General features: G+C 37.5%; 1 protein-coding gene across 1 annotated transcript in view; it reads right to left on the bottom strand.

The window, feature by feature from the left end:
• CEP162 (centrosomal protein 162) overlaps positions 1–24152 on the bottom strand; it is a 47198-nt gene that overhangs the window by 4275 nt on the left and 18771 nt on the right. Inside the window, exons 8-26 of the mRNA XM_009282702.1 lie at positions 23336–23451; positions 22328–22358; positions 21810–21932; positions 20922–21113; positions 20674–20755; positions 19560–19824; positions 18109–18376; positions 16789–16931; positions 15758–15985; positions 14944–15081; positions 13902–14014; positions 13005–13110; positions 11286–11412; positions 10241–10404; positions 9159–9263; positions 7842–8066; positions 6020–6687; positions 5021–5162; positions 3023–3121 (exon numbers count right to left, since the gene is read on the bottom strand). Of these exons, the coding sequence (XP_009280977.1) occupies positions 3023–3121; positions 5021–5162; positions 6020–6687; positions 7842–8066; positions 9159–9263; positions 10241–10404; positions 11286–11412; positions 13005–13110; positions 13902–14014; positions 14944–15081; positions 15758–15985; positions 16789–16931; positions 18109–18376; positions 19560–19824; positions 20674–20755; positions 20922–21113; positions 21810–21932; positions 22328–22358; positions 23336–23451 (3335 nt within the window). The remainder of the gene's footprint in view (positions 1–3022; positions 3122–5020; positions 5163–6019; positions 6688–7841; positions 8067–9158; positions 9264–10240; positions 10405–11285; positions 11413–13004; positions 13111–13901; positions 14015–14943; positions 15082–15757; positions 15986–16788; positions 16932–18108; positions 18377–19559; positions 19825–20673; positions 20756–20921; positions 21114–21809; positions 21933–22327; positions 22359–23335; positions 23452–24152) is intronic.

The following is a 24152-nucleotide window of genomic DNA, read 5'->3' as shown; positions in this document are numbered from 1 at the left end:
GAAGGGTAAAAGTGAGAAAACTCGTGGGTTGAGATAAAGACAGTTTAATAGGTAAAGCAAAAGCCGCACACACAAGCAAAGCAAAACAAGGAATTCATTCACTCCTTCCCATGGGCAGGCAGGTGTTCAGCCATCTCCAGGAAAGCAGGGCTCCATCACATAAAAGAGAAAACTCCTTTATTCCAAGCTTAAACAGGGGTGCAGGGACCTAGATTAGGATCTTTAATTTGTAAGAAGTGGCCTGAGGATATGAAAATCTAGTCTTTTTTGATAAATCCAATCATGTTCATAATATGTTATGAAGCGATTATTCACAGTCAATTGTTATACTTCTAAGCCTACTAAAAAATTAATAGAGACTATTATGATTAGATGTTCTTACACAATCCCTTCCCACACGCTGGATAAAGATCACATATAAAATGTACCAGTGTATTTCCAAGGCATAAATTAAGAAAAGACACGCTGCTAACAAACATGATTACAAACCCCCTTTGGTCTAATAATTGCCAGGTCAAATCAACTCTACCAATGACTTACAACCAATTTCCTAATCCTCCAGAAATTCAGGTAAGTTTTCTTATAAAGCTCTACTGGTTTATTCTCATTTTTCACCTATTTTAAGTAAATAGATATTTCTTCATTTAACATCCCAAGTCTTTTTTGGTCACTTTCTTAATGTGTGTAAGTAAACTAAAGTAAAAGCTCTGAAGTCCTTATCCTTCATTACAGCCCTTAGCTCCCCTTACCCAATATATCTGCGAACTGCTAACCCTCTTCAAGCACTCGGCCATCCTTGGCTCTCTGCTGCTGAATTCGGGTAGCTGTGTACTTCATAAGATGTTGTCACTCTTACCAAGAAGTGACTCCAAGATGGCTTACTATTATTTCCATTTTATAACGTGGTTTTCTAAAATAACAAGGCCTATGTTACTACATTTTTGCCTGTCCGTTACTCCAGCAGCTTTGAACCTGTGGACCAATTTCAGCAACATTTGTCAGAAGAGCAGAAGTCTCGGTTTCTTAAGGTCTGTGAAAACGAGCGTCTGCTGCTTGTCTGCTAAGTTGCCCCACTGAAGGGAAGGGCCGATGCGTGATCTCAAGTACGTAATTAAATACAAGAAAAATTCATGCAGGAATGATGTTATGAGGGGAAAAAAGCCCTAGGAGAAAATGGGCTCCATGTATTTTGCCAGCAGCAGAACTATGTGAAATACAAAGCTGTCCTACGTGCAAGCTGTTACACAAGAGAAGTATATAGTTCATGAAAAACATCCATGAACAGCATTTCTGAGATTAGTATTCAAATAACAATCTTCCAGTGCGCCTCAGAAAAAAAGTTTGCCTTTTTTGAGGTACCACCATTTTAGACAGAGGACTCTCAGTCCTATTACAAATGGTAGTGGTTTTCCCTAGCATGACTAATTACGTTCGCAGGTTTGGTTGCCTTCATTTTTCAGCTCAACTTATTTAACCGTTTAATGCTTAGAATGTATTTTATAAGCAGCACAGCAATCATGCTAGAGGGCAAAAGCAAGGCTTTACTTTGACATTTCTCTCTGTATAGTCTTGCAATGATTTTTGTAACAAAGGCGCTCCGTTAAATTTTCTTAAATGCCAGCACCTTGAACTCAGCCTGTAACATGTCGGTCAGATAGGATGATCATTCTTTTAACTGTCATTAATAATCTGTAAAGCAGTCAGTCATAGAAGAAACAAATATGTTGACTAACATTTGTCTCATTGTACTCTCGCCCTGTTTTCCCAGGAGGAAGTATTGCGTATACCGAGACCATTGGAGTGAAACAAGCTTTGTATGGAAAGGTGACATCTATCATTAGATTCATAATATGAACCCAAAGTCTCGGCCTTTATTCTGCAAATACAGAGCTTCTTTAATAGATCTTTTTTCCCTCTCCCTAGAAACCCTCGCTTTTCTATAAATACGTCACAACAGAGGTGGAATTTTGCATGGATAAGATCAATAATGAATGAGTTTAGTGAGATTAAGATTAAGTATGTACTAAACACATACTGATACTTCTCTCATTTCTTCCAAATAAGGGCAGCAAGCAAGATTAAATGTCTGGAGTTCTCAGTCCCTTACAGAAGAGGAGAATTCTTTTTAATAACTCCTGCAGGTTAATTACTGTATTATCAAAATGAAGTTAAAATTAGCAATGTTCACACATCAAGGAGATGGTGAATTAAACATAGGCACAATGCTAAGACAGGCTATATCCTCCTCCTGAACAGCAGGAGGTGATAAAAAAAAAAAAAAAAGAAAAAAGATTGGCAGCACTTCAAGAATGACAAAAGCATAGCCAATAGTTCAAAAAGCTGGAGCTAAAAGACAGACAGCAGTTTTACACAATATTAACCCCAAAATGAAAACATGACTAAATGAGATTTTTAGATTATATGCTATTAATAGAAGTAGATTAGGAAAAACCTAGAATACCTCTCTCAAAAACCAGTGAATTTCAGAACTATTACAACTAACCTTATCTTCTTAAGAGACCTCAAGTTTCATAGATACCAAAGGAGAAAACCAAGAATATAATTGCTTAAGTCAGTTTTATGGCAATGAAGGATGAAAAAAGGAAGGCTTTATCTGAACAAAGAATTCGAAAACAATAATAAAATATCCTCTTAATAAAGAAAAAGTCCTGTGCTCTATTTACTACCCATCACAACTCTCAAAGAAGAGCCTATGAATGCTTGGATTAACCCGCCGATCAATTTTCACACAGATGTCAGACATTTCTAACTAATTAAAAATAATAATAATACTACTAATAAAAAAATAATCAAAAGAGGTCGAAGTTCCACCTTCTGTGCTGTGGTGTTCCCTATTTCACATTAGAAAAATATAGTGCATTCTCAGGTATAATTGTTGTAGAAGCAACTGACAAAGATACTGTTTCTAAGACTTTACTATATGTTATTTGAGGCTTTACAAGGATGAAAGTGAAAACTCTTTTATTAGAATAAGGTACCCCCAGTCCAAATTTAAATATACCTCTTTTTGTAGGAGTTCCTCTCGCATCTGTGAAACTAAAAGGGCTTCCTGATGTCTCTGTTGTTCACCAATTTGTTCTTGGAGATGTTTTATTAATATCTACAAAAAAATTAAAAACAGTCTGTCATTAACATAAATACCCATGACAACATGTGAAAACCTAGACAGGAAAAATACACCAAAAATATAAGCAGTATTGTAGTACTGCAGGTGTAAGTGATGCATATATTAACAATACTACCTCCAACATGTGTGCTATTTAACAATCCTCTACCTGGATTGTTAAATAACACACACGTAGATACACAGTATATGAAAACAAGTCTCAATCTTCAATTCACTTTCCTCAGTTAAACAAAAAATTCTGAAAAATCTGAATGAAATAGCTCTTTCTACTTTCATACCGTGTGTAAAACTTCTCCCAAAAGTTTAATGCACAAATATAAGCACAGGCCCAGGTCCTCATGGGGGACTTCAACCACCCTGATACCTGCTGGAGGAACAACACAGCATGGCATAAGCAACCCAGGAGGTTCCCGGAGGGCGTTGGTGACAACTTCCTGACCCAAGTGATAGAGGAGCCAGTGAAGAGAGACACTCTGCTGGGCCTTAAACTCACAAACAAGGAAGGGCTTGTTAAGGGATGTGAACATCAAAGGCAACCATGGCTGCAGTGACCATGAGATGGTGGGGTTCAGGATCATGAGAGGAGGGAGCAGGCCATAAAGTATGATCACAACCCTGCTTACCTGGACTTCAGTAATAAGGCTTACAACACTGTCTCCTTTAAGATCCTCACAGAGAAGCTGAAGAAGCGTGGGTTGGATAAGCAGACAGTGAGGTGGACTGCAAACTGACTTAAATGGCTGAGCCAGAGGGTGGCAAAGAGTGTAACAACATCTAGTTGGAGACCAGTAACTCGGGGGTGGGCGTAGGATTGTCAGTTCTGGGTCCAATCCTGTTCAACATCTTCATTAATGATCTGGATGATGGGGTGGAGCATACCCTCAGCAAGTTTGCTGATTATATAAAACTGGGAGGAGTGGCTGATACACCAGAGGGGTCGTGCTGCCATCCAGAGGGTCCTCAACAGGCTGGAGAAATGGGCTGACAGGGACCTCATGAACTTCAACACAGGGAAGTAAAAAGTCCTGCTGCTGGGGAGGAACAACCCCATGCACCAGTACTTGCTGGGGGCCACTCAGCTGGAAAGTGGCTTTGCAGAAAAGGATCTGGGTGTCCTGGTGGACACCAAGTTGAACAAAAGGCTAACAGTATCCTGGGCTGCACTGGTATGAATATTGCCAGCTGGTCGAGGAAGGTGGTCCTTCCCCTTTACTCAGCTCTGGTGAAGCCACACCTGGAATACTGTGTCCAGTTCTGGGTTCCCCAATGCAAGAGACATGGAGCTGCTGGAGAGAGTCTGCAAAGGGCCACGAGGATGATGAAAGGGACTGGAGCATCTCTCATATGAGGAAAGGCTGAGAGAGCTGGGACTGTTTAGCCCGGAGAAGAGAAGGCTCAGGGGGATCTCATCAACGTGTACAAATATCTGAAGAGAGGGTGCAAAGACAACAGAGCCAGGCTTTTTCCAGTGGTATCCAGTGACAGGAGAAGCAGCAATGAGCACAAACTGAAATATGGAAGATTCTGTCCGAACATAAGGAAAACTTCTTTACTGTGAGGGTGACCGAGCACTTGTTTGGGTTTGCCCAGAGAGGCTGTGGAATCTCCCTCCTTGGAGATATTCAAAAGCCATCTCGACACGGTCCTGAGCAACTGGCTCTAAGTGACCCTGCTTGAGAAGGGGGGTTGGACAAGGTGGCCTCCAGAGGTCCCTTCTAACCTCAGCCATTCTGTGATTCTGTGAATACAGTGGCACAGCCCATTTTTGAAACAACAGATCCTACTTCAAAGAAAGATAAAGTTCATAGTAATCTAGAAACAAATAACTTCAACAGATATCTATGTGTAATGAATATATCTACTGTACCTTACCTCTTGTGTTGAAATTCTGCTGCTTAGTTCAGCTACTTTAGAAGTAGAATGCTCCCTTGCGTGCTGGCAAAGAATCTTCTCCACTTCCCTCTGATGGGAAGCTTTCAGAGATGCAACGTATTCTGCTGTGTCTTCCTGTATCCTGAACAGAGTGAGAGGAAAATAAGATGTAGTAAAGCAGCTACAGACAGTTCTTCAAAAATTGCAGCAAAGTTTCTCACCTGAGCATATAAAATATCAAAAACATTAAAGGCGGCATGTCTTTGAAATTTCATAACAAAACCTCGCAAGATAGCACCACCGTTACTTCTGCTGCTCTGGAGGGATGACAGGGTGGGAAGCCTACAATGTTGGATATGTGCCTAGAGGCAGCCAGAATACAGAAAACTCAGCCAATCACCTTTTTTGGCTCCTCTTATAAAAAAATAGGAGAGAAAATAGGTGCTTTTAAAATCATATTTCAGCTGTCCTATTTCAGGTATCTATTTTAGAACAGAATGTGTTGCAATCTAAATATGCCAATTTCCTCTACTTTGACTATGAAGGGATCTAAGGAAAACTAGGTGAAGTGTAAAGTTTCTACAGTTGGTCAAGTAAATCCCACTGAAAGCATACCCCAGTTTGAAGAAAAGTATGTGTACCAAATTTTAATGCTATACAACACAAATACAAAGCATCTAAAACGCAATGATTTATAGTGAGATCTTTTTGCTCAAAACCATGACAAATTGTAGCATTAATAAGAAGGATTAATACACGTTTGCCTGTAGAAAGAATCATGACAGTGCACTGCTCTAAAAAAAAAACAAAAACCCCAACCAAAAAAAAAGTCAAAAAACCCCCCAAAACCAAAAACAAACAGTAAAAATGAAATTTACAGAGAACATTGGCCAAGTATAAGCTAGCTTCACACATGGCTGATATGTTAATGCGTCACTTCAATCCTGTGTCAGCCAACACTTTCAACAAGGTTTTTGAAGGAACACATTGAGCATTTACCTTCGTATGTTATTTTCAGAATAAGCCAGTGTTGCTTGAGACTTCACCCTCTGCTGGTTCATTTCTAGAGACAATCTTTCTAGCTCCTCTTTCAGCTGTGCATTTTCTTGCAGAACTTCCGAGAGATTAGAATCAGAAAAGGTATGTGGTTGGTATATTTTGTCATCGTTGAAAATGCTTAAAAAGGTTTTACTGTTGCTGGAATTCCTTTTATCTGTTGCTGAGGTATTCTTTTTCAAGATCTCTGTAGTGTTTTCCTTAGTGGTTTTAGTTCTCAAATTATTATCAGACAACATCACCACCCTTTCTTTTTGAAGTTTCTCTACAGTTTTTGTAAGGTCTTGTATTTCTCTATTTTTGGTGACCAGTTCTTCATTTAGTTTTAACAGTCTGTCTTTTGTGTTACCTTGTCTCAGCTGAGAGTCTGTGGACTCTAAGTCTTTATTATCCTTTTTACTTCTGAGTTTTAACTGGGAATTTTGACTTTTAAGGTTTTCAATTTCTGTCTGGAGGTTTTTAACGGTGATCTGATGGGTCTTTTTTAGATTCTGAAGCTCCTGTTCAAGTTCTGTAGAACTGACTTTATCACCATTCAGTTTTGGTGATTCACTCATAAATTTGTAGGCAAGTAGTTGCTCAAGCTCTACAAGTCTTTGCTCATACTGTATCTAAGGGAGGAAGGGAAGAAAAAGCAGGTTCCTCAAGTGTACATTTAATATTAGCTCTTCCTGTAATTCTTTGAAGTTACTGCACATCTGAAGCAAGATTTTACAAGACAGGATATTCATCGGTATTACTAACCACACTACGCAATCAGTTCAGAAATTAGTGAGTGAAAAAAATTACATGAAGCAAACTTAAGACTGCTGTAAAACGGAATTACACAAAACATTTACTACAAAGTAATCCTCTATTCACAATGAATGCAGTAACTATGGGAAAAAAAATTAAATTGACAAGAATTTTTATATAATTTGAGTTCTCTTCAGATGTTACCAACTCAGACAGGCAAAGTAACATCTTATTTTAATATAGCAAGAAGTCTTCAATTTTTTTACAATCTGTCATTATGTATTTGCCATGTGTCAGTTTGCAAACATTACTGTCACATGCCTCAAAATTGTACTTCCCATTTTTAAAAACATCTTTAATTTTAACAGGACAGATTCTTATTTTTATTTATTTATAAGCATGAATTCAGAGAGACACAGAAGCTTTCTTCTTAATGAGCTGAGGAAAACCTAACCCTTAATAGCCTGGATAGCCTCTGAGGAAAGCATGATGAGTTATTCACATAGAGAAAAGGAGGAACAACTGGCCAATGCTTTCTTTCCCGCTTGTTAAGCACCTGTGCAGTTCACCTTTTCCTTGAAGTAAAATGCCAGACTTCCACGCTTCCTAACACAAGTCTTAAGACCCGCTATCACGTAATTTTTGGATAAAACGTTTAGTGTTCCCAAACGTTCCCTGCAGAAATGCTCAGTCAGCAGACCTTTGAAACCGCAGCCTTTGGTGCAGCAAGGAATTAGGTAAGCAGCTACTCTGACCCACAGGATGAAACTCACTTATCTTAATTGTAAGAATTAAATTATTAGGCCTCAAGAACTTGTCCTCTCAGTTTCAGTAGTACTCTAACAATTTCAATGCTCTTTTTATCTTAGGTGCTGAAGCTACTGCAATTCAGGTTATAAATTCTTTGAATATTTTTTTCCCTTGAATGTGGTCTTTGCCTTCAGTTTTCACCACTGCTCTGTGTTGGACCCCAGTAACTTTGTGATTGTTACTTGCGGAATAGACTACTCAACAAGCCTCCAACTTTTACCTTTATTTTTTGAAATTGTTGTTCCATGGCACGGAGACTTTTTTTAGCTTCATCATCTTTACCTTCAAGTTCTGTTTCTAACTTTTTTATTCTTCTCTCCAAAAAATCAACTGTGTTTGTTTTAGCTGAAAGATCATCAGTTTTCTCAGCAGCAGCAGCAGCATAAATCAAAGCAGGCAAAGAATTTGGATACCTTCTTTTTAGAATTCCTTCCATTTCTCTGATCTATCAAAAAGAAAATTAAGTCAGAAGTCAAAAAGAATAAAGTTCTAATGAAAAGTGAACTGAAATAAGTGACAATGTTAACAAATGTCATCCACTTAAGCTGGGTGAAGAATGAAAACTAGAGATGCACATGTTGAGAATTTTTTTTACATTGTTTTTATTTATGTTACTGTTTACAGAAAAGCAAGACTCATCATCTCTTACTGATTGACTTATACATCATCTTAAACAAAATATTGCTCTGGTCTTCAGATTATCTTATGTCAAATGGACCTTTTATTTACTTTCTTAGCACTTAAGGTGTATATGGCTCTTAATGCTGTTAAAGTATTTGCTTTTTTTCTGGACTTACATTCACGTTCTACTTTTCCAACTGTTACAGAGATATTCCATAACAGTATTGAAATTATTCTCCCAATAACAGATTATATGCCTTTTATTTTGGAGTCTGCAATACAATAAAACTAACGCCTTGCATGCAAGACTAATAACAAGTCCCTCTTTTATCTATGGGTGAGATATTCTTCGCATTAGAATACTGCAGAGGCTCTTTCCCATTTGTCCCACACCCCTACCAAATGCAGCTTCCATCTCCTAAAATTGAGAAAGGCCAACTTCCACCTGACTTTTCCTCAGTAGAAATATGGATTTTAAGGTCTCTACTCCCCCAGTTTTCATGAATCTTGTAGGAATCCAATAAAATTTAAACCCCTACTCTTGAATCAACTTGGTTGAAATTGGTCATAATGCTAAGGGATTACTGAACATAGACAGAAGCAGTCTTAGAAGATAAACAGCAAGCTTGTCTGTGCTTTTGCCCTCTTGCCCTTTTCTAAGAAACTCTAAACAGTATTTTAATGTTAAAGGATTTTAAAAGGGATACCAGTAAATAGCTTATTAGAACACAGTAGCAGAAGAGCCCTTTGTAAGTAAATAATTGCAGCTTTTTGTGTTAAGAGAGTTCCATAGCACAAGTTACTTTATCACAGGGCTTCATTCAATGCTTTATCCTTATGAAAGGGCTGGTAAGTGTTTGTAAGAGACCTTATCTGAAATAAAGGTTAAACGAAACACAGTTTTATTATTGCATACTTGTCGCTCAAGATCCTGAATTCTTTTAGCATCTGCTGCTCTGTCTCGCAAACGCTTCTTCTGTTGCACACACTGATCTCCAGCTTCAGCTCTGAGCTTCTCAACCTGTCCAATTTATGAGAAAATAAATCGAAATATATATTCAGAGACATTGTCCTGTGGTACAAAAGTAAGCATTTCAAACACACACAATATAATGGAAGTATTCTGCAACTTAAAAACTGGTAAGAGTAATTTCTGTACTAACTGATTCTTCATGTTCTTAAACTAAGTTACGGCTTCTTCAAGCCACTTAAGATCAAAGGAGCTGCAACTAGCTACGGAAATCTAGAAGAGAACTTCAGCTCTGGGACATTCTTGTCTTCAGATCAGTAAATCTGCTTCTTTCTCCCATACTTCCAGTATGCAGGCTTGGTTAATACGCTATAATATAAAGTACTACAGTGCATTACATGAATTCATGTAAAAGCTCTTCATTGTTTTTAAACACCAGTCCATCCTGGAGAAAATGCAAATAGAAATATTTTCTTTCACAGCAATGATATCTTGATCAAAGCTTGATATGGTGGTGTTTAAGGGATCTCCTTCCCTGACTGCTCCTTCAGAAGCACCTCCTTTCATCTGTGTTCTCTCTAATAAAACACCATGAAAAAATTCCAGATCAAATATATTTTATCACTGGTAAAATTCTTTATTTCTGTGAATCTTAAGTCAAATCTACTGACAAGCAGGCAATGCAAATCTCAGAACTATTCAAGATTCATGCATTAGTTTCGCTTGCTTTATATTTCAAGTGTTTCGGCTTTTTCCTCCCTACTACAGCAACCAGAAGCATCATCAAGGTGTCTAATAGAAGCAAAACCATGTTTTAAGCACTCTGCACTTGCAACTCTCACTGCTTATGCAGTAATATCAATTTTGCATATAAAGACTTCACATTTGATTTAAAGGTTATAAAGGGTTTACATGTTTTTTCTTGGAAAAAATGGGATTATTATGAAGGACAGGATTACATCATACTCTTCACTAGAAAAGAAATAGTTTTAAGTTCTAACTTCTTAGATAAAGCTAGATATTATCACCTCTAGTTTTAGTTTCTCAGTTTCTTCTCTTGCATCTTTAAGGCGGGCTGCATCTTTATCCAGAAGATCTTGATTTTCTGCATACCACTGAAGTCGTCTTTTTAAATGAGTAATTTCCTGTTTGTATGATTCTTCCATAACTTTAAATTCATAAGACTTCTCACCTACAGGAATAAAACATCCTTAGTATTGTTTTATTAGTAATTATGTATTGAAGAATTAATTAGTCAACACTATCCTTCTCAGCACATTTCATACATTTACTCTTTTGACAATCCTGTTATTGCAGTAAAGTTTTAAAACCAGACCCTAATTAGGATTTTAAATGCAACAGTATTTGAAAAAAAACTTTTTTCTCTCATAAATAGTAGTACTTAATAGTTCACAGTTTACCATGGAAAGTATTTAAAACAGAATCCCAGGGGGATCTATTCTTGATCACGTTCTAGTAAACAAATATTCAGTAACAACATGGATGACAATATAGAATATATGCTTAGATATGTATCAAGCATTTTGAGGAGACATGGAGGTAAATATTACAGCTCTTAGCACTTGTGGTGCCTGATATTGGAACTGAGAGAGTCCAGTTTCTGGCCCTCTCTCATTAAGAAAGCTAAAGTCAAACTGGAAAGAGTTCTGATAAGAACGTAATTAAAAAAGTCACAAGGCGTAAGTTATTGGTAAAAAACGGGCAAGATCTAAATAGGAGACTAAGATGCAACATAGTAAATCTTTTCTTATGAACAGAGTTGTCATATACATGGAATCGTCTGTTTTCCATGCCCAGTGGAAGATGGGCAAGAAATCAAACTTAATAGGCAACAACAAAGAGTTTGGCTGGATACAAGAAAAGGCTTTCTAATAGAGTGCCAAAGGTACTGTAGCATGTCCTTCACTTTTATTAGAAGCTTAGAAAATACTTGGAAATGGTCTAGATGCATTTGACTAAGTAATATTTTAATAAGAAACAAGTTTTAATTACATATTTATTTAGTGAAGCACAGACTAGGCAAAATTATTCAACAAAATGAAGGTGCTTTACTTGATGTGGATGCAATCTGGACTTTTGCTAAATCTCTCTCCTTCTTTGCTTGTCCCAAGTCTACCTCGAGAGCTTGCTTATCTTGTTTGAGACGTCTTATCTCTTCTTGTAATTTAGTTTCTTCCTTCTGAGTTTTAGAGAAAACAGTAAGACAAGAAAAACTAAACACACATTGTCATACAAAAAACCTGAACATGCTTTTTCACCATAAATTTATTAAATCACAACAGTTGCATCAGACGACAGCAGCAATGAGGTTTTCTAGTTTTGGTATTATTGTCAGGCCTTGCTGTAGCAGAGCATGTGAAAACAAGCTAAACATAAAAAACCCCATATATTTTTTTTTAATAAGTCTTACATAACTGTCTTAGAAAACATCTGCCTTTTGAGATGGTCAGTAAAGAAAATGGCTTTACTTATTTCCAAGACTTAAGAGTGTAGCTTAAATGGACAGATGTATTGTCCAACAGTTCATCTTACTACATTCTATTTCTCACCATTTTCTGCATGCACTCTGTTCTGTTTGTTTATGTGTGATCACTAGCAAACTTCAAGACTAAGTAGGATGAAAGATCTCACTGCCAGCCTCTGGAGATGGAGGCCCTTGGTCCTAGGGATCCATAGGTACAGGGAGCAGCAGCTGGGGATGGGGGGGGGAGGGGGGGGCTGAGATTTTGGGACCAGCCAGTAAATAGACCAAGTGTCCAGGGCCAGCAATGGCCAGCATGTGCATGTATGTGTGTTACTGCTAGTGAACTCCTATCCTGATCTGCTGAACAGGATCAGTCCGTATGTGCTCCTTGTGTTTCCAAGAGTACTCTTTGTATTTCTGTGGTGTGAACAAAGGCACTGCTCTCTGTATTATCTGTGTACCTGACCGTGGTAGTGTTGTCTGTGTCTCTCTCTCCATCTTTGGATCTTGTGTTCAGTCTCATTACAGGCTGGACCTAAGGACAGGGAAGTGTAGCTGCAGCACCTATGAGGCTGGAACTGGGGGAGCCCCTAGAGTTTTAAGAGCTCAAAGTCAGCTCTATCAGACCAGGAACGCCTCCGCTGGTCCTGAAGCTCACTGGATCCAGATCCTCTTATCGCCTACCTAACCAGTTTTTTTTGTTTGTTTTGGTTTTTTGTTTTTTTTTTTTTTTTTTTTTTTTTTAAAACAAAAACAAAAATGGAAGAAGCAGCTTTTAATTTCTGGTCTAACTGTACCAGAACAGTCCTCACTTGCAGTAAGCAGAAAAACAGAATTTCCTGAAAACCTTTAATTTTAACATGAAACTTAGTAAACATCCTCCCTCAAAAACACAGGCATCTATAGGACTACAAAAAAGTTACAAGAGTGAATAATAAATGATTCTTTTCACTCTGATGTTCTTTTCTAGAACTTACTCGGGACAGAGTAGGGACAAACACTCTTCTGGATTTGTCTTATGCGGGAAAGGTATAGAGGTATCACTACTTTCTGCAAGCTCTCACAAGATATTTCAGAATTGCCAGTAAACATGGCAACACTGCACTTCTTCCAGTGAATCTATGTCTTAGGGGATTACTTCTGAAAGTTTGTTTGATGAGGCATTTGTGATATGCAAGTTCGGCAAATAATTAATGCTGTAGAAAAGCAGCATGCTCCACTTCTTATTTTACTTCATTAGTCTACAATATGGATGGTTATGCACTTTTTGTAAGACCACGTGAAAAACAGGCTTGGTATATACCCACCTGTGCTGCTCGAAGCTCTGAAATCAATTCTGTGAAACTCTGATTTCTGGCTGGTTCAGAATCCTGCATGATTCGTGACTGGATATTAGTCATCTCTATCTTTTCTCTAAATGGCAGCAGCAAGAACAGTTATGCAATGTGGTGACTTGGCATACTAACAGTGGCACACTAAAAAACAAACACAAACTGCCTCCCCCCCTCCAAATGGCACCACAGAGTCAATCCGTGCAGGCTCAAAACAAAGAAAGAAGCAACTATGCAGTACATCTTTATACAAAAAATTTCACCTGTAAGGTGAAATCTTCTCACTTCACACAAACTTGTTTGTTGGGACTACACAAGGGAGGGAAACAAAACTTACTCTGCATCAGTGGAACTCATCTACGGGCCTCTCCCAAGCAAAGATTTGTAAATTAGGAGTACATGCAATTGCTAGGTTTTTCCCTCATTACTAGCACAGGATGCAAATCTTTCAGGACCTACAGTGCAGTGAATCTAATGGTTCCTCCACTACCAGGATCTCTTGTGGCCCCTGATCTACTGTGTATCTTACAACAGTATCAAAACATTTTGACACATGAGCAGAGCCGTAATACCAGAACAAGTGTAGCACACATATTACACATTCTGATATGAGTAAGAGTATTTGAATTTTAGCATTGAAATATTCCCCAAATGGAAGACTCTAGTCTTCCCATAGGTCTGCAACATCAGCAAGAAGAATTAAGTGCCCATAATCAACATAAATCAATTCTCAGAAGAAAAAACAAAACCACAAACCCAAGAAACACTGGAAAACATGCACCTGACAGACTCTGCAGTTATTCTTCATAAATAAAATAATAAACACAGCTGAAAACTCCAGAGATTTTAGGTCAGATGTTTAAATGAGCCTACCTTAGGGCTATTAATTCAGACATTAAACACTGATTCTCCTTAAACATTTGTTCCTCATTTTTTTTGTTTGCGGTTTGTAGCTCTTTCATTTGTTTGTATAACCTCTCATTTTCCTAAGATGAGACAGACAAAGTTAAAGAATATTCATAAATTACTGTTTTATCCAGTTCAAAAAACAATTGTCTATGACTTGCGTAGTTTGCCTATTGAAACAGTGGAAGCAAACACTAAATGTTTTATTACTAAGTTTCTACAATGGATATCTACTTTCATTGTCTTTATGCTAAAGTAGTATACAGCGACCTCTACAATCTTGTCCAAGTGTCTGTTCACTCTGGAGAACCTAGGCCAGTTCCTCTGCAAAGCTATCCCAACTATATTCTAAAAGCACATACGTGGATGCGTGCTGACAGATCAGAGCTCAGCCTGCCCATGCTCCAATCCTGTGGACACAAACCATCACTGATTCGGGATGCTCGCAGCCATACTGGCAAGACATCGTGCCCATACCAAGAAATGCTGCTGAGCACCAGCTGGAAGCTGGTTAAACTAACCTATTTGATTTTACAGCTGCAAGTATTCAAAAGGATTATTAAGCTTGCATTATCTATTTCTACACTTGACTAAGTAATAAAAATCAGGCACACTAATAAGGTTTCCTTGAAATCAGCTGCTCAGATCCTGTGAAAAACATCTTAAAAACAGAACCCTCCAGATTTCTCATATTGCTTAAAAATACTAGTTTTCTACCACATTTTGGGCAAAAAGTCTGTGGTTCTTTATTGGCCATAAAGTATTTTCCCAGTTCTCAACTGACAAGTCAGCATATTTTTACAATTTAAAACAGTTACATGGAATCGTGGAAAAGCTTAGCCCGAACTAGGCATGTGTGAAATACTTTTTAAACGTGCAATACATGTTTGCCCTTCACACCTAAATTTCACCCACTTTTTAGATAGCAAGGTAACTGTTTTCTACAGAAAAGTAGTAACCATCAAACAATTTTGTTTCTGTAACTGGCTCAATATGCTGTGTGGTATACCTGTTGATAACCTTGAATAATGACCTCTTGATCTTCAATTTCTTTTTGTATTTGTGCCAGTTTTTCTTCAGTGACAGGAATCGTTGCTGTATGATGGGTCCATCTCTTTTCTTGAGTCAGCTCTTCCATACTTCTTAACTTTCAGAAAGAAAAAGACATGCAATTAATAAGAAAGTTTTGTTAGCAATACGGAATTCTCTACAAGACTACACTTTTATAATATAAATAGGCCAATCTTTTCATAAAGATATGAAAGCAGACCAATGAGCCAATCTTATTATTATTGGAGTTTTACAGAAGCATTACAAAACAGGAACAAAGTATAAAAGGTTTGGGAAAAGTTAACAAAGTTTTACCCTCCCTCTTCTGTTCTTATGTATCTAGACAGGAGGGTATAGTGGAATAACCCTGGGAATATGCCATATAGACAAAACACATCATTGAAAAATGCATCACCCCCCCCCAACATCTCAACATATAGTACTTATCTATAACAAGTGGTATCTGTTAATCTCTTATTCATTTATTTTTTTTACATAAAAGTGAGTTAAATCTTTGCAAAAAACCTGCAGCAGAACTCTCAAAATAGCAAACTAAAGGAACTCGGGATAACATAGTTTATCTCTGTAGAAAAAAAAAAAAAATCCTGTCTTATGGGCAATAAATGTAACAAGTATGCATTTACAAACTAGCAGTGTGTGTGTAAATCTGGATTTTCTGCTCGTTAACAACTCATCTAAAATAACATTAATTTAATTTTCAGAAGCAATGTTTCTCCTGTTCTATAGTAATGGGATACAAGATGATAAAGTACCTTACTCTGAAGAACATAGTTTTCCTGACCCAACCGAGAAAGCTCTTTGTCATGCTGTGTTTTCAATTCTACTATCTTTGTCTCTATTTCTTTCTCTTTTTGTGAAACTGTGCTGGTTAGCTGTTGAATCAAATCACGAGCTGCGTTCAGGTCCTCCTCTGCAACTTGTACTCGTTTTAGCAAATATAGTTCTCTATCACAACTTTTGACAGGAGAAAATGATAAATCCTAGTGAAGAGAAAAATTCAGGGAAACATTACACTGAGCTGATTGTTTATGAAAAAATTCCGCTCATCAATTTTATTTAACTGGCTTGTCTGGCTCTCAGCAACCACATAAGGCACTTGAAAAGAAAAAAAACCCCCACAACATTCTAATAGTAAAACATCCTGCATTTACTGTAATGAGTTACTTTCTCATTTCTGAAGTATGTATGAGGAAAACAAGCCAAAAAAAAGCCAACAAGAAACAAACACCTCTCATATGAGAGCCACTACATGGCTACCAGAATTATTCTATTATGCATCTTACTTTTTGAAAAGCAGTGATGATTTAGGTATTTAGTAAATAATTTTTTTTATACAGTTTATAAGGAAGAAGGAAAATCCATCATGGTGCTGCAAATTCAGTCATCTTGGAGAAGTCAGAAGATACTATTAAATATTCAATGCAATGCAAATAGAAAAAACCCCAAACAGTATTACTATTTAACATTCATAACGGAATACTTTTAAGTAAAAGTTTTATTTAAAATTTTCCCCTTTTCTACCACAAAATAGTAATTTTTAGAAATTAGCATTCTAACTTTAAGTGTATAGAACCATCCAAGCAGCAGAATTATCCAAGCAACTGAAAAGCAGTATGATTATACTTGCATATTTTAAAAGCAAACACTAGTATTTGACTAAAGGAAAGTATTCAATATTTCAGCATTTGCCAATCTTGTGATAATTATTGAAAGTCTTGACAAAATAGGCTTGCAAACCAAGTTGTACATACTATAATTAGGAGCATCACTGATTATTACTTACATGCTGATACTGCCTGCAATAATCCACAGCCTGGTGTCCAAGATTGTTAACAACTGATTGGCCAGACATAACTCTGTTAATACTTCCCTTCGTAGTTGGTTCATTTGTTGCAGATTTTATTATCCTAGTAGCAAATAAGGCTTCTTCATTTAGGCAGAAAGTAAAATAGAACAAAATTAAAATCGAAACTTAATGTCCTTTCAAAAACATCTATTCATGTGATCCACCCCTTAGGCATATAAATTAAGCATTCTACAACCTGAATTTTGAATTAAATATAGAAACTTGAGAGCAATGAGACATCATGGAAAATGTAGGTTTTTTAAGTAAGGAACTGATGACAAGATAAAACAAAACCCAAGGGAACAACTGAAACAAGTAGCTGGATAATGAATCCTTCGTGAAACAAGGTTAACCTCAGTTCTCTGAGGTTAGTGGCCTCATTTTCTTGGGACTCGTCATTCACTTCACTACCTCCATCTGGCTGTACACCCTCCTCTTCTCCAGGGAGCACCACAGCAATGCACTGAGGAACTAAGGTCCCTTAGTTTGACAGCTGCCACTGAAGCATCTCCCTAAGATGGGCAACATAATCCTAAACTGCTTTTCCCCACACTACTTGCAGGGTTTTTAAAGGCATTACATGCTAGAAGTGTGCTAAAACCTGGGCATCTGTAGAGTTATTTTCCCATGCCTCAGAGACAGCAAACATCGTCTGCAAAGACACTAAGCTGAATTATCTCATTAAACTCTTCAGGCTTCACCCAAAAATAAAAAAGTTCAGTCCTTTACTTGCAACTCAGCTTTCACGGGACTACATTGGTATTCTCCATTCCTTAGTGTTATAAGAGACATGAACAGAAAATAGGACTTTCTTTTTACTGCTCTCTTTGTACTCTAGGAAAGCAAAGATAAAAAGAAGCAGCTGAGAATAGAAATTCGGCATTACACACAGAAGTTAGTGTGTCAGCAAATCTTTGCATTTACTATAATGAAAAATGTAACTTGTAGATACTTATTTGTGAACACCAGCTTTTTCTATTGTTTTGGTCCTACTGGTGAACAATAGGTAAGTCTCAAACATAGTGGTGGTGTATGTGAGTCGAAATGAAACAAGACTACAGTGCAAAGTTTTATTTAAAAGTCTTTCTTCCAGCAACTTCATGCTGATACAGAAAAAAATCAGTACTTAATTGTGTTTGGGTTTAGATTTCTTCTACAGCATTTTGAAATGTTTTTGGTTTTGTTTTTTTTAAATGTGAAGCATGAACAGCAAAGCTCTCTGGCTCTTAAAACTCAGACTTCTTACGACAGAGTTACCTTTAGATCTTGCTCTATCTGCAGGACTTTTGGCTTTCACACTGGTCTTTTTGAAAGTTTCTTTTGGTGTTTTCTTTTCATTAACTGGAAAAGACTGTTTTGAGAGTGAAGTGGGTTTCCCATACCAAGAACTTCTAACCACCCCATGAGGACCATATGAAGATTTCTTTTTATGTAAAGGTGCTGGACTTCTGATATTCTTGTATAACATTGGTTTAGTTGTCATTGATTCAGATCTTTCATTCTTCAAGGAACAAGACCGAAGAGCCTGTGATAGAGCACATTTGTTTAAAACAAGTTTTAGGCTCTAGTGTAATCTGAAGGTAGCTTTCACTACTACAAGAACATAGAACCAGTTGCCAGAATTACACAGCTGTAAGACTCGGGGCGGTGGGAAGCATTATTTTTATCCAAATTAATAGTATGTAATTTTGCAGAATTTTACTACTACAGAAGTATACGTAGTGCAAGTATTTTGTCCTGGCTCTGTTTAATTGTTCTGGGAAGTTGCATTACATTACAGGGCCTTTAGCTTACCAAAGCAGGTAGCTTGTGACTAAAGTCTAATCACAGTGAACACAGAAACCCAGCGATGAAGAGAGGAACAGTGGCAGGCAGAGGAACCCTACTAAACTTGATCATCAAAAACAGAGCACACAACTCCTAAGACCAGCAAATGAGAAAGCTTAGCCTGTTGGCCCTGGTGGGAAACCCACCAGGGAAAATCAGCCAAACAACCTCTCTCCCTGCAACGCCTTGCAGACAGAAGAGGTGATTGCCTAAAGGAGTGTGGGGCTAATTCAGGGGATGCAAGGAGAAGAGAATTTGGGGATGCAGGGAGAAGATTCGGGATTGTATAAATCTTGTTATGGAACGTTTGAAAGGATTGTGAGAATGTGCAAAACTTACAAGATGTTTAGGGTAAAGGACAAAAACTAGGTGAAGGGAGAGATTAAGGTGGATCAAGTAGGAACAAGTGTGGGAAATAGAGGGAAAATAAGATTAAAGAAGCTAGTGACATGACCAGATTGCTGGTCAGTACACTTGTCTAAGCTCTACATTGATCATTACAGTCTCTCCTATATTCTTATTGAACTGTATTTCTAAATGACCTCTCTGTAGGTATGCTCTCTATTCTAAGCTTGTGTGTGTTTATACATGTCCCCCGAATGGGAACACGTGCTCAGACTCGCTACTAGCTTGAGCTGGGGACATGGAACCGCAGCAGCCTTGCACATATTGGGCTGGGACAGGAAGAACCCCGCTGGTCCCAAAGGCCACTGGATTTGGCTACCTCTAACAATAGCAATGGTAACAGGAGAGTTTCAAGAAAAACAGCAACAGTCTCTCAATTTCTAAACATCAGAGCATAATCAAATAACAGGCAGTCTAAAAATATATACATTTTAAATGTATTTTCATATAATAAAAATCTGGTTGATATTACTTACTTGTTTAGTTTTGCTGCCTTGTGAAAGCAGAGAGTCTTGTACTATTTTTTCTCTCGGTACATCAAGCTGTACTTCACTGGTCTGAATTTCTTTCTCAGTCACCCTCTGAAAGTTATCGTCATTCACAGCTGCCTGCAGAAAGATGCTCTCTTCTCTATTAAATTTTTCAAGTAAGTTTGTCTCCCAAACCGTATTATTCTGGTGCTCTTTAAAGGGTGAGTGGCTGACGAGGTCATTTGCTGTGCTGCCTACCAGTTTCACAGGACTGCAAGAGAAAGGAATAAAGTCATATATAATAAGACTTTTGCCCTTTGCTCTTCTATCATTCTGGAAAAAGTGGGCCATTTTTCCTTTAGGTATCAGCTGTAAAGACTGGTTGAATTTGAAAGACCCAGTAGGCTTCTTTTAAGAACCACCTTGCAGGTTTAGTTATACAGATTCACTCCCACACTGTGGAACAAGAGCCATTTCCCAGCAGTGGCTGTTTTTGTGGAGGTGCCAAACTCGGCTACAAGATGAACACCTGCAAGCATGCAATTAATACTAATAGAACAACGAATGGTAATTTCTGCTGAGTGCAGCTACGCGATAAGCTCCCAAAACTCATTTGCTAAGCATAACCTATTTCTGACAGTTCCAGGGCCTGTGCTTTCTGCTCTAGACACAACAGTTGGAGCAAACCAGAAGGAGGTATGGAGCACAAGTTAGTAAGAACCACGAGAGTAAGCAGGATTTGATCTTAGATTATAGAGGCTGGAGAGCTAGGATAGGATGTGGCCTGAAATCCATGTATGGGGGAGGGGAAAGAGCAGAAGACTGGGAAAGCAGAGATGCTAGCTGTGGTAGCTGTGAGAGTGAGGAACACTCCTCCAAATGATTTGGCAAACATTGCTGCTTATCACTCAAACAAAGTTTGGGAACCCCTGGTCTAAACCAATTAACCCTGTATATTCATTTTATAATTCACTGCAAATGCCATAATGCCAGTGCAAGACATAATGAAATTTCAGTATTTAATAAGGAAAAAAGACAGATGAGTTATTTAGTAAGCTGTTTTTCACAAATAGTTAATGGACTTCAGTTATTACAATTCTTAATATTCTGAAATAAATACCTTTCAGGCTCCACATCAAAACTTCTGATATTACATGAATGTCCTTTAATTGGTTTCATCAATTCTTCCACAGTAGGTAAATCTAATTAGTGCAAAATAAAATTAAAAAAAACAAAACAAAACCTTAGAAAAAATATTTGTAAAAACTACAACATTTAAAAATGTTTCATAAATGGAGTATTAAAGATGATAGTAGTTCACTCATTTTACATGCTTGTACAATACATGCCTTCCTTTGAGGTATTTACCTGATTCAATAGTTGACATGTTTTTTGAATAGATGTCATTATTTTGTGAAACACCTTGCACTAAGTATTCTGAGACTCCCGTTGCAGAATCGTGCAGTTTTTGCTGATCAGTGTCTCCCAAAGACTGATCAATATGATGGTATGCTTGGTGTAACGCTTCCATGTCACTGGTGGTTTGTCCATAGGAACTGCCTGTGAAAAATACAGGCTCATAAGAGACACTACAGGATTTTCTGTTTTGGGAAACATCCCACTGGAGCCTGTATTTCAGTTACTAGCTTGGTCTATTATGTGGTGAGAACAGTGATTTCAGTTATGGAAAAAATATTTAAACCCCCCATTTTTACTATAAAAATAAACAGCTGTCAAGTTAATTAGTACATACTAATTAGTCTCAATCTACAGTTTGCATGCCTCTCCGCCCCCCTCCCCCACCTCAATATTTTATCAGTACTAAAACTAACAGCGTACGTGATGTAACTATTTTAACAGATGCCATCAGAGCCATACTCTGGATATAAGTGGCATACACTGTTTACAAAGTTTGATAAGAGAACGTATTTTATAATTGTGTTCAATACTGTCAAAGAAGAATTTTAGCTATGATGAACAACCAAAGATGATGGTATTTAAAAATCAAACTGCAATGTCAAAAGCAACTTTACAATAACCAAGTGTAAAAAGGTGTCGTCTTAGCAGAAACATGACTTTTTCCTGAAATATTTCCTCCTCCTTTCAAGATTTGTTACTAAAAGTCGAGGGCTTCATGTTCACTGATAACCTAAGAACAAATGAAGACATCAGAGCCACCTATTCTACTAAAGTAAGATTTTGGGGTTTGGGTTTTGTTGTGTGTTTTTTTTTTTCCTTTTTAAAAGCAACCCTTACCTGCTTCATTCATTTCAATTCCACTGACTTCTTCAGGCAGATAATGTTCGCCTAGAGCTACATCTGATGTTTCAACGGCCTTTTGAAGTTCTGTAGTTGAATCTTGTGAATCAAGCAATACAACTAAAACCAGTAAGATAAATGTTAAAGAAAACACAACTTTCTTATTTATACTCTGTCTACACTGGAATTAGAAGTATACCAAGGTTTACCTTGATGTACTAAACATGCAACAAATGCTATATAGATTATTCTAATGCCATTAATGGTGAACTGATTTACTCTGATTGCAAGCATCAAAATCTGAGTACTGACTAGATGTAATAAAATAAAAAATTACATTGATGATCACTTTGAAGTGCTAACACATAGATGAAATTTTAACCATTTCAGTCCAACAGACTTTCAGCAGAACACAATAAAATCAGGTGAAAAATAACAAAATAGTAAAAATCAGGTAAGAAAGTTTCAAAAAGTTACATTTAGTATTCTCCTACTGATCAAAGTTTATATTTTACCTTTAGCTAGCATGCCAGTGTTTGCTTCTTCCTAACAAAAATAAAGAAAAAAAAAATATTACTTTTTGAATTTCAGGGAGAAAAAAAAAAATCTAGACTAACTTTAAAAGTTGGTCCAAAACCTAAGAACAGTACTTAGAACTAAGCAGTTCTTGGTGCTCCAAGAATATGCACTTCTCTAAAACTCTCCTTAGGATGCCAAAAGGTCCTCAACATCCTGTACTCTATAAACCCTCTCACAAGTGACCGGGAACTAAATGCTACTCCGCATAAATGGAATAATATTTTTGCACCTTCCTGGTTCTCTTATATTGTAATTTGAGAAAAGAAAATAATGTAGCAGTTAAGTACATTACACTTCCATTCTATTTGTTCTTTTCAAACATTTATTAGAAATGCTACTTTAATAAACTTAAAAAGAATTAAAAACCCCCCATTTATCTATTATAGATGAACATGTGGGTGCTCTATAGACTCCTTTCGTAAAAAAACCAAATCAGAACGTGTGCTCCAGGAATGCACCCGATGTGCTCCAGCCACATGTGCTCTACATCAAAGGACCTGACTAAGCTCGTCGACAGTAATACCCCCAAGGGTCATACAGTATAGATTTTGGGTCCTCTGTCCAAACTGCTTCTCTGTACAGAACTACGTCCCTCAGTCTGTGTCAGTTGCTGGTGTAGACATCACCTTAATGGCTCCAAGAGAGAGATTAATCACTACCCATTCTGAGGCTGAGGCTCCAACCTGAACTCATCATTTGTGCACTCCCGTCCACAGTTCTTAATTCAAAGGAGGAGTAAGCAGGAAACCCTGTGAAGGACTTAATCCTTTCAGCAATTTATCACAGGAAAGTGTATATCCTTAATAGAACAATATAGTCCCAGGACCACTATACTCTTTTATTTCAGATAGTACATATTATATAAAGGTTTACTATATTTACAGTTATACATTGCAGAGCTTTTACAATTCATGCAAGCAATATAAACATTTGGTAAGTTATACCTGTTCTTGAGGACTGAAATCAACTCCTGACATGATGTTTTGATTCACCTGACTTCCCTCAGTTTTAAAGGCAGGATTAGCATCTGTTTCTTCTTCAAAATCTTCACTGTAGCTGCCTGAAAATTAAAACAAACATCAAACAGAATTAATATTCAAGAAGATAAAGCAGTAAGGGAAAGCTATTTCCTCTTCCCCAATCTCTCGTCTAAGAACAGCTACTGCCACTATTACTCCTTTCACAAAGGCAACAGAAAGGTTTCGAGACTGGGTGTTGTACTAAAACTACAGTAAAGGTCACACATAATATCTCTAAATTCAAATGAAGTTTGTGTTATGATCAGATATACTTTACCTCTGTCTCCTCAAGGTGTACTTGAGTTGACCCCTTTTATTCCATCACTTTCTCTCACTTAGGGGTGAAATGATGCAATTCCCCCCCTAGTAGACAAAGTACTCTGTACATCCACCTTGGCAACTCCAGTAGTTTTTAGGCTCAGAATCTGTAATTCTGCTTCCTCTGACCTGCTTTGGTAGCCCAATAGCCACTCTCAAGAGTAAGCATTATTTAAAAACACAAAGTGTGTCAGAGAATGAATTTTACAAGTAATCTGTCCTGGTTTCGGCAGGGATAGAGTTAATTTTCTTCCTAGTAGCTGGTACAGTGCTGAGGTTTGGATTTAGGGTGAGAACAATGTTGATAACACACCAATGTTTTAGTTGTGGCTAAGTGGTGCTTACACTAGTCAAGGACTTTTCAGCTTCTCATGCCCTGCCAGCGAGAAGCTGGGAGGGGGCACAGCCAGGACAGCTGACCCAA

Source organism: Aptenodytes forsteri, unplaced genomic scaffold, assembly GCF_000699145.1.
Source record: "Aptenodytes forsteri isolate BGI_AS27 unplaced genomic scaffold, ASM69914v1 Scaffold245, whole genome shotgun sequence".
Taxonomy (NCBI): domain Eukaryota; kingdom Metazoa; phylum Chordata; class Aves; order Sphenisciformes; family Spheniscidae; genus Aptenodytes; species Aptenodytes forsteri.
Note: the sequence above shows the minus strand (reverse complement) of the source record. Positions and strands in the feature narration are given on the sequence as shown.